The sequence below is a fragment of the Pongo pygmaeus genome, chromosome 11 (assembly GCF_028885625.2).
Source record: "Pongo pygmaeus isolate AG05252 chromosome 11, NHGRI_mPonPyg2-v2.0_pri, whole genome shotgun sequence".
In the NCBI taxonomy this organism is placed as follows: Eukaryota; Metazoa; Chordata; class Mammalia; order Primates; family Hominidae; genus Pongo; species Pongo pygmaeus.
Window position 1 is genome coordinate 91,671,021 of NC_072384.2, and position 10,735 is coordinate 91,681,755.

Below are 10,735 nucleotides of genomic sequence, written 5' to 3' on the forward strand. Positions count from 1 at the left end.
GGCACTAGTTGGACAATTTATGATCCATTTAATCAATCTTCTGCGAGGCAGGGATCCCCATTTTATTATGGTTAAAAAGCTGTAATAAAAGCCAATTGACCTAAAGATCTCACAAGTAAATAGCTGGAGCCCAGGTTTGTCTCTAAAGCACATGGTCTTTTCACTACACGACATAAAGAAAACTTTATTGATCTTTTTTTCCAGATTATGTTTCAAGGGTTTCCGCTGCTGTTGAATAATTAATTCCTTTTAGATGTACAAAAACAAGTGCAAAGTAAAAGAAGAAAAGCCAAATGGGGAAGGTGTGTAATATGAGAGGCAGGGGGTAAGGAAAAATGAGAAGTCTGCAAAGGAATTTACGTCCTATCTGCTTAGTATTACACAGTGGAAGGCCACGTCAGACATTTGTGTTGCAGTCCTGCCTGCTCAGGGGTTGCTGGGTGACCTTCTGCAAATTACCTCATCCTTCTGGGTTTCAATTTAAGTATGCCTGAAATAAGGCGGTTGAATTGATCTCCAAATTCCCTTCCGGTGCTAAACTTCCAGCCTTGTAGCCACTGACCCCTTCACCATCCCAGCCTGTTTTCCCTTGGTACCGGACCAGCTGCCCTTGCCCGAACCCTGTTCTTACTCGACTGCGAAATTTCTAACGTACTCACAGGTTCTAAACTCCACCGTTCCTCGTGACCGAGGGACTAAAGGGCCGGGCAGGGGCTCAACTCTGAGAGAAAAAAAGGCAAGAAAACTCCAAAGTTGGACAGTAAGCGGCAGAAGACCGCAGCAGGAAGGCGAGACGGAACAGAACTGCCGCTGCGCAGCGACAGCTGAAGTGGGCGGAGAACGGGAGGGCGGGGGAGGCGGGGCCGAGAGCGATTGGAAGGACGAGGGGGCGGAGCCCGCGCTGACAGCCCCCGGGAAGGAGCGAGGGAAGCTCTGCGGGCAGCCCGCGGCCAGGTCCCGCCCCTTCGCTTCCCCTCCCCAGCACCAGGCGGGCGTGGCGGCAGGCGTGCCGACGCAGCGTGACTTCACAAGGGGAGGGGCGGGCCGAGGGTCCTGCCGGCGCGCGGGCGTGTTCTTCAGTCGCTGTTTGGGACGCTGGGCGTGCGGTGTTCTGTTTCTGCTCCCGTTTCGCTGTCACAGCCCGTTCCTTCCCGGAGCCCGGGACAGGCTGGGCGCGCGCCCGTGTGAGTGAGCGGGACTCAGGGCAGAAGTGTCCCCTCACTGCGTTTTTTTTTCCTTTTATCCAAAGAACGGGGCAGTTAGTACGCTTGCCTTCCTGTCGCCGGGTTGGGAGCGGGGTTGGTGTGCGGAGTGGTTCGGCTTTTTTTTCTTTAGAACTTGTGAGCCTTTTTTTTTTTTTTTTGGTTTTTCTTTTTTTAGGCTCAGTGCTGTCCGGGCTGGTTTCCCCGGTCCCTGACTAACCGCTTTCTGCCCCTTCTCTCGCCACCCCTGCCCAAGGTCGCCCCTCTGCCTTCGCCCCTGTCCCGGGAGGGTGGGAAGCTTTGACCCCGCCCTGCCCACTCGCGTCTCCGCAGGCGTAGCCGCACCTGTCCCAATATGAATAGGGTCAACGACCCACTTATTTTTATAAGAGATATTAAGCCCGGACTGAAAAACTTAAATGTCGTCTTTATTGTCCTGGAGATAGGTAAGTGGGGTTTGCAGCCTACTCCACCGCCCGCTGTGCCTCCCGGGGCGGGAGACAGGGGCGCCGCCGCTGCGCGCCCGGGGCTCCCCTCCCCCTCCCTCCCTTCCCCCACCCACGTGGCTCCAGTGGCCTCCGCCCGAGATCGGATCCTACCTGAGGCGGGAGCCCTGGGCTTGGTCACTTCCCACCTTCCAGATGTATTAAAATACCGGAGGAGGAGTTAGCCTTTCTGGATGTCCTCATTATCTAACACCTCCTCCCTTTGATTTTTAAATCCTCACAGGACGCGTGACCAAAACCAAAGACGGCCATGAAGTGAGATCGTGCAAAGTAGCAGATAAAACGGGCAGCATCACTATTTCCGTGTGGGATGAGATCGGAGGTCTTATACAGCCAGGGGATATTATTCGGTTGACCAGAGGGTAGGTGTGCAAAAAAGTCGGGGGACGTAACAGTCTGCAGAATCGGGATTGGTCGGCTCCTGGGATCTTGGCAAGCCCTGAAGTCCCCCGCCTCTTCTGTGGGCCACTCTGAGGAGTTTTGAGCTCCTTTGGTGTTGACTTTGGGTGGTGGGCAGCGCTGGGATGTAACAGACCTTTGCAGTGAAAGGCAGTCGGTTTCAGCTGGGAAATCCGCGCCTCTACCCCGGTTTACAGGTTAAGTAGATTTTTAATTATTATTATTATTATTTTTGGGGACGGAGTCTTGCTCTGTCGCCAAGCTGGAGTGCAGTGGCGCGATCTCTCCTCACTGCAGCCTCCGCCTCGCGGGTTCAAGAGATTCTCGTGCCTCAGCCTCCCAAGTAGCTGGGACTACAGGCGTGTGCCACCATGCCCAGCTGCGTTTTGTATTTTTAGCAGAGACGGGGTTTCAGCGTGTTGCCCAGGCTGGTCTCCAACTCCTGACCTCAAGTGATCCGCCCGCCCCAACCTCCGAAAGTGCTGGAATTACAGGCGTGAGCCACCACGCCCGGCGTAGATTTTTAGTTCTGTTCTGAGTCAGTGAGTCTTTTTAGCAGACTGGTATAGTCCATATTTTTTCTTTTTTGTAAGTTGTTTTCTCTAGTGTAGTTGCCACTCAGTTGTTTCCCACCCCTCCTCCATTTTTAATGACCGAAATCCTGGCCAGTATTTTACATATGTTATTTAGAAATGTGGACATAAATGAAAATTATAGGTCAAGGATTTAGCATTTTCTGTGATACGTCAAATTTGTACTTGGAAAAAGAGGGAAACTTTGCAGTATCTGGAAGGCTCATTCTCCAAAATGATTTCTTGTATCTTCTGCTGTAAGGTGGATGTTGTGCAAAAACCAAAGGGATACACAGAAAATGTTTGGCAGAAAGGCATCTGCAATACCTCCATCCAAAAGAGTCAGTTGGCGGATAGGTGGCTTTAAAAAATACTAGAACTTTTTTTTTTAAAAATAGATTGCTTTTAGAAATTTACCACATTTTTATCTTAGGAAGATAAAAGGGCAGAAAAGGATCTTGAAAACAGAATTTGGAAGCTTTTGAGATCAATAAAATTGTAATAATTTATCATTAACTGCAGGGAAAGTGGTGGAGATTGATGTTGGCCTAATAAGTAGAATCTTAGAAGTATTGGAAAGCACTGAGAGTAGGAGCTTAGAGTTCCTTGGTGTTACCTTGTAGGCTTACAACATCTTCAGGAAGTGAGGTAAAGTGTCATCAAAGCAGGAAGTGAGAGTCAGGACTTAGACATTTTCTTCTCATACACTGACTCATGACAGTAATTTAAACTTCCACATCTTTAAAAAACAAAAGAGAATTCCTTCTTAGGGAAGTGTGGTGAGGATTGAGTGGTATAATTGGAGTTTTTGGCTCCCCAAATATTTTTCACCCAATGATTGAAAGTGTTTTTTACGTTAAAAATGGCATCTTATTTCAAGTATTTCATGTTCTGTAGTGACAGTCTTAGGTGTTCCCATCAAAAAAATTATTGGAAAATTAAACTTATTAGTTAGGTATCTATAGAATTTTAAGGGGAACAGTTACCTGGGAGTACAACTTAAATGAAAATTAAAAACTATAGAAACTGTATTTACTACTTCAGTATGACCTTGAGAAGTTACTACACCTCATACTTCAGCTTCCTCTTCTGTGAAATGGGAATAATTATACCTTATTTACTGAAACAACACACTCAGCTTGGAGTCTGGCTCATTCTAAGGCCCTTAAATTCTGGCTGAATCTAAGAAAAGTAGCTTTTGAAGAAAAACATACCTGACATCTAAATAATGGTTCAAATATCAACATGTTTATCAGAATACCCTGAAAACTTAACCTCAGTGTTCTCATTTCTTAAAGTGAATGTTAAATATTTTAATTGTAACCAATTTTTTTCTCAAAATAATGCGTTAATTTTTATTTTAGTAAGGTGAAATGTTAATGCACTGTATCCTAAGCCACTCTTTGTATAACTTAAGAGTGGTGAATGGTGTCTTTAATAAATAACCCTTTAATTAAAATAAAGAGAACTGTATAATAAGTTAAAGTCATCAAGTTACCATAGTAGTTGTACAGAGAACCATTGAGAACCAAACCTTGGATTGATTTTATAATATTAATTTACCTTTTTCTTAGCTATCTAGGATTATTTTATGTAGTGATGCTGTCTGCTTTCAAAGTTGTTCGGAGTAAACAATTGCCAGTTTGTTTACTACAAACCCAGCATAGTATTAAAAATTACATGTTTGGAAAGGCAGATAGGTGAAGATTTGTGACCTTAGTGTTTTTTTTAGCACTTTAAAATTCTGCCAGATCTTCGGTAGCTTAGGAGTCCTGTGTCTTTTATGGAGGCAGAAGGAAAACTGTTATATCATTATTTGACTAGACTGTAAATGAAACATTAGGATGATTTTACATATCCTGTGGCTGAAAAATAGTTTCTGTTTAAATTTCTGCAGTTAAAAGCTTTTGTTTTGTTAATTGACTAAAGATGTGATCATCGGGTATAATAATGCTTGCTTTGCGAAAAGACTTATTTTCCAGAGTTTGTTATGATTTAGATAATTATGTCAAAATTCGACAGAATTTTTGTATTCTTTTGTAAATAGCAAGTTATCAAAGTTAGATTTCTTGTATTTGATTTACTGTGGTGGATAGAGAGGGCTTGATCCTCACTTCTACCTTAATACAAAAAATATATAGTGTGAAGATTTACTTGATTTAAGTAGAAGAAAATAAATATATTTCTAAATAATTAATGTTTCTTTTCTCTCTAGGTATGCATCCATGTGGAAAGGATGTCTGACACTTTATACTGGAAGGGGTGGTGAACTTCAAAAAATTGGGGAGTAAGTATTAAAATGCATTTTGTATAATTGCATACATTATAAATAATATCTTCGGAATAATTGGTAGGTATGAATTGTAAACCTCGTTGGCTTTTTTGACTAGTAAACTGAATGTCTTTGGTAGCTTAATTGAAAAAATAACTTTGTCTGTACAAATTTAACACCTGTCAGTACTGTTTTCTGTGGTTGAAAGTGTCAATTTTTCCTGGCAAAGAGCAGTAGAAGAAGCTGCAGTTGAGACCAGCCCTAGTGGAAGCATTTCTCTAGGTTTTAGAAATGTGCATTTTTTAGGTGTCACAAGAGCCATTTGAAGTAGATTCTCTTTTGTAGTGATTCACCATATACGAAGCTAGTGATTCACCAAGTTTCAGGCCATAAGTTTAAATTTTCTTTTTCTATGGTTATGGGTGAATATGTACTCATGTTAAAAAGGACTTGCAGCAATGAAAACTGAAGTCCTCTATTTATCCACAGTCTAGGTGCGGTGCAGGCAGCCGCAATGCGAGATTCCATACACTACTACCCTGGTAATGATCTCCACCCTGACCTGGAGGAGCCATCCTCTCTAGGGGTGTAAGGTAATTCAGCCTCCATGTTAGCCTAGACATTGGGTTGTATTCATAAAGTATGGTACAGGCAATGAGCCAAATCATCAGTCCATTCTGTTTGGTTAATGCTCAGCCATCTACTTAATGCCTGTCAAGTTGGAAGATATTTAAAGAGAGAAGCCACAAATGGCACCAAATAAAAAAGGAAAACTGTTTGCCACTGAGGGAATAAGATGCTTATTTGGAGAACCTGTGGTTAATAATGAAGGAAAAGAAATGATCATGCTAGCTTTTAAAGATCAGAAATGTTTAATGCTTTGCCTTTGTTAGAAGGGAAGTTAGGATTCACTTACAGTAGCATTAATAGAGTTATGTGTTATGAAAGGTCTTAGTGTCTGTTACTGAAAGTTTCAGGATTCTGTCCGGACGTTCATGTATTCATACAGAGGTGTTGATAATAATGGAGGTCGGTTATGTGAAACACCGTTAGAGGTCACTCATTTCTTAATGACTGCTCTTTGTCGGGGTCAGTCTAGGATTTACCAAAACTGGTTCTGATTTGTCTTCAGTATGGTGAGGAGCTAATAAAATGCTTCTGTATAATGTTAGTACACATTATATGGTCAACTTACAGGAAGCACTTGGATAAACTGGTGGCTATGTAGCCTGTTGTTATTATTTATTGCCTAGAAACCACTCTTAACCCTAAATGATTATCTTTGCAGATCCACAGTGATCAATCAAAAGAGGGACTGAATGGGAGTGGGTGAATGGATCGGTGCAAATCCATTACCACTGCTGGAGAAACCACCCTGGAACCCTAAACATGGTTCACTCTCATGTTATTTTTCCTTTGATCAGCTTTTGTGGAAAAACAGGACAGAGATGTTTTTGTGTCCTTGATTTTTGATGTGATTTATTTTTTTCAGCACTAAAGAAGAATTTAAATACAAAATAGAATGTTATATATCTTGAAGACAGTCACATATTTGATATTTTATGGGACATAATCATTTGGGAAGTTTTTGTTGTAAAAGAAGAGTTAGTTTGTTGCTTAATTTGTTTGACACGTAAGGTCATTCCTAAAAGTTAGAGATGTTATATAAAGAAGGGTTGAGGACTTTATTTCAGAAGTCATTTAATTTGTTCTTTATTTTCTTTCAGATTTTGTATGGTTTATTCAGAAGTGCCAAATTTCAGTGAACCCAACCCAGATTATCGAGGACAGCAGAGCAAAGGGGTAATTGTGTAGTATACTTTTATGATTAGGCTAATTTTGACTGTGTTATAATTCTATCACTAGGCTAGCCCTGTTGATACTCAGTATAAAGAAGATAATTTTTAAAAGAATACTTAATTTTTATTGTATGTTTTGTGAGGATATATATCTGAGATGTCATCTACTAGATATATGTGCCATTTTGCACTTTGTGGTGTGCTGAGTAATTATCAGGAAATAGGATGTAACAGAGCTCTGAAAGGTTTGGGAAACATTTCTTAACATTTTAACCTTGAATGACCTAGGAAAAATCTTTAAAAAATTTGTTAATTAAAAAAAAAAAAACCAAACCCAAAACTTTAAAAAAGAAAGGATATAATAATGTTGTAATAATATAATTGTGTTTTTATTCTCATTTGGTTAAATTAAAAATTTTTTTTTAGGCACAGAGTGAACAGAAGAATAATTCCACGCATAGTAATATGGGTACAGGTACATTTGGACCAGTGGGTAAGATTTTATTTGTGTATTTCATTTGTGATCAGGTGTAAGAATGAAGAGAGCTGTAAAGATTCACATGAAAAGCAACGTCTTTAGGCATAAATTAGTGATAAAGGTGAACTACCAGTAAACAGGGAATCCCCAAAGGGCTGATTTTCTAGAAAGTTGATAAACTTAAGCCAATTTATTGAGAATTCTAAGTTTTGGTGATGTCTGTGAAGAGATACCATGCTTTTTTTTTTTTTTTTTTTATTGATTCCTATAAAATTTCTGTAATCTAGTGATTACTTACAGTAGATGCAGAATTACTGGTTATTTTGGTGCACTGAAAGCATTTTATCTTTAGAGTCATAGTTCACCTTAATTTTTCATGTACAAGTAGCTGCTGCTTTAAAAGATGAGCTGAGCCGTTTAAAGGCTAGTGACCCTCATGTCATTTAACATGACCCCCAGACATCATGTTCATGATCCTTGTAGCCCTCTTAAAGGTCTTTTGAAGTCTTTTTTCTTAAATATATGAGGAGAAGTCAGTCTTTTGTGATTAGAGTTCATTAGGATGGCTCATGTTTTGGTTTTGTTTTGTTTTTGAGACAGGGTCTTACGCTGTTGCCCAGACTGGAGTGCAGTGGCGTGATCTTGGCTCATTGCAACCTCCACCTCCCAGGCTAAAGTGATTCTCCTGCCTCAGCCTCCCAAGTAGCTGGGATTACAGATGTGCACCACTACCACCCAGCTATTTTTTGTATTTTTAATAGAGATGGGATTTCACCATATGGGCCAGACTAGTCTCAAACTCCTGACCTCAAATGATCCACCTGCCTCGGTGTCCCAAAGTTCTGGGATTACAGGCGTGAGCCACTGAGCCTGGCCAGCTCATGTTTTATTTGACTTGAAGGCTACATGTCTTGGCATTGCTGATCACATTGTGGGAAATGCTGCCTTTGCCTTTAAAAAGTTAGACTAACATTGTCTGTTTTGAGATATTAATTATATTTGAGCCAAATTCCAATATTCCCTATTTTGCCCTTTTTCTTTTATAGTATAGGCAATGCATTTTTTTACTCTATTAATTTCTAATTTTGATTAGAAGTTGGCTTTTTTCTCTCTATTAATACAGCATCAAGTTAGCGTATTTATAGCAATACGTTTGGAAAAACTTAGAGGCCACATTGAGTGTTTTTTTTTTCCTGTATAAAAATAAAAGTGTGTGCTTTACTATTTTTAAGCATTAATAACATGTTGGCACTTAAGATAGTTCTATAGACTACCTCTGAAAATAGTGATGAATTTTTGTATTCTTTTTTAGGAAATGGTGTTCACACTGGCCCTGAATTAAGGGAACACCAGTTTTCACATGCTGGCAGAAGCAATGGCCGGGGACTTATAAATCCGCAACTACAAGGAACAGCTAGTAATCAAACAGTGATGACCACAATAAGTAATGGCAGGGACCCTCGGAGAGCCTTTAAAAGATGACCTATGCTAAATACTCATGTGTAGTTTTTATACTACATGCCCTACTTGAACACTTATTGCACTTTTATTTATTGTTAACTGTGAAAAGTATGTCCTTTATTGGGTTTCCTTTTATATTCTTGGTTTGTTAAGAAGACTGGTTTGTTTTTTATAGCAAAACTGTTAAGCTGCTCGAGTCTCCTGTTGAAGAATGGGAACACTGAAAAGTGGGGGCATTTATTTTTAGAGCAAAAAGATTATTGGATAACCTCTAAAAAACCTGCACCCATTTCATGGGTGAGTTACTTAAGACATCAGCTTTATAGCCTCTATGAGTCTATCTTCTGTATAAGTTTTGTAATATTTAACATAAGGCTTAATGGGAGATGTTCTTTTGTCTTGTATTCAGATATTGCCAACTAAAGCAATAACCATCAAAAAACACAAGAACTTGTCAATGCTAGCAGTAATTTTTGAGTGTTTGTGGCTCTTGGAATGATTGACTTTGTTCAGTGACTACCATTAAGATTTTCCAAGGACTGACTCATCCCAAATTTTTGTTGTATTACCAAAAAAACAGATTCCTTATCAGAATTTGGAATAGAATGTGATCTCTATTGCAAAAAGTAATTTTAAAAGAAAGCTACATTTATTTTAGAGTAGTGCTCCTAACATGTATTACCAACTTTGTGGATTACATTGGAGGAAAATTTAAAACTGGGGCCTTGAATATTTGTTTTTTGAAACTACCATGTTAAATACTGAAGTATAATTTGAGGGAGTTACAAAGTTATGATAAACATTGATCTGATTATTTTAAAAAATAATTGTGGTAGATAAACATACTGGAGGTGAGTCAAATTGAATTCATATAGTAACATGCAGTCTTAAGTCCTAGTTACTTAACAGGTACTCAGCCTGGAGTGAAAATCCTGGGTACTGACTTTGAGAGGGGTGAGTGTGCGTGTTGTCAAAGTTTCTGAACGCAGTTCATGTAGCCTCATTAGCAAAAGTTTTAAGAAATGGCTCTATCAAAGAAGCAATTACAGCTTTATTCAGAAATATAAAAGTGGAATTTATGTACATGTCATAAGTGGTACCCACTTCCCCTTTTTACTGTAGGTGGATAACTCTTAGGATTTAACTCTTTGAATATTATCTCTTGAATAAAGCGTGTGTTAATGTTAACAAACCTACCTAATTTTTGCCCTTTCAATGACTTACAGTGGAGAGCCAGTACATCTTAACTACTGTTGTAGTGATGGTATCAACCTTATGGTTACTTAGCTCTGCATTTGTTGCTTTGTTTTTTTTCCCACTTCAAATCACAAAATAAGTAGATTTTGTTTTCTGAAAACTCCACAGCATTTGAATACAAAAAGTTGTGCCAGATTGTTTGCCCTAATTCAGTGTGTTTAACAAATATTTCAGTACACACTATGTATTAGGCCCTGTGTGGAAAGTGTTAAGGGGCAGACAAAATACTGAATAATCTCTACAAGTTTATTTGTGGTCTATAGTACTTTTGTAACTGGGGTTACAAAAATTATAGAAATTTTTTTTCCTTTATTTATATGCATATTCATGATTATAATTTGGCTTTGTTTGTGATTAATGTTTTCTTAAGATTTTCACATTATGGAATACCTCAAAAGAAGTTGTCTAAGGATTGGGATAGAGAGTATGTTTCATAAAATTGTAGATGTTTAGAATTTTTTAAAACCCTACAAATTAGTATATGATTGTTTTATATAAGTAAGATAGGAGCAACACTTTAAATTATTTGTGGGAGAATACGGCATTAAAGGTGATTTTAAAAGAAAAAATTTTGGAGTTTTAGAAAATTTAAATACTGTCAGGTATGGAATGCTGGGCTTCCAATCCTGGCCTCATTGTCTCCTCACCTGTGATGTTGGATGAGTTATTACACTTGAAATGTCTTTAAGCTTTAGGTTCCACAAGTATGGAAACAAGTAAGTAACAGTATCCTTTCTAGACTTGTTTAAGATTTCCATGTAAGTAATTATAATGACTCCTGACACATAA

General features: G+C 39.1%; 1 protein-coding gene and 1 long non-coding RNA gene across 4 annotated transcripts in view; one reads left to right on the top strand and one right to left on the bottom strand.

Annotated features, from left to right (window-relative positions):
* Positions 1-985, bottom strand: part of LOC134737705 (uncharacterized) — a 64,115-nt gene extending 63,130 nt beyond the window's left edge. Inside the window, exon 1 of one of the 2 annotated variants that reach the window (XR_010122866.1) lies at positions 660-950. This is a non-coding gene — a long non-coding RNA (uncharacterized LOC134737705). Of the gene's footprint in view, positions 1-659 lie in introns of both variants that reach the window. The other variant, XR_010122865.1, reaches the window with a different exon arrangement.
* On the top strand, positions 940-10,515 carry NABP1 (nucleic acid binding protein 1). Of its 2 annotated transcripts, none has more exons than XM_054478260.2 (6): positions 940-1,648; positions 1,932-2,070; positions 4,895-4,966; positions 6,679-6,754; positions 7,177-7,243; positions 8,541-10,515. In XM_054478260.2, exons 1-6 carry the CDS (start codon positions 1,558-1,560, stop codon positions 8,708-8,710), a joined length of 615 nt encoding a protein of 204 aa, XP_054334235.1. In that variant the 5' UTR covers positions 940-1,557; the 3' UTR covers positions 8,711-10,515. The 2 variants fall into 2 exon arrangements, with proteins under 2 accessions (XP_054334235.1, XP_054334236.1); XM_054478261.2 differs by having other exon boundaries at positions 940-1,184.
* Positions 10,516-10,735: the final 220 nt, after the last annotated feature.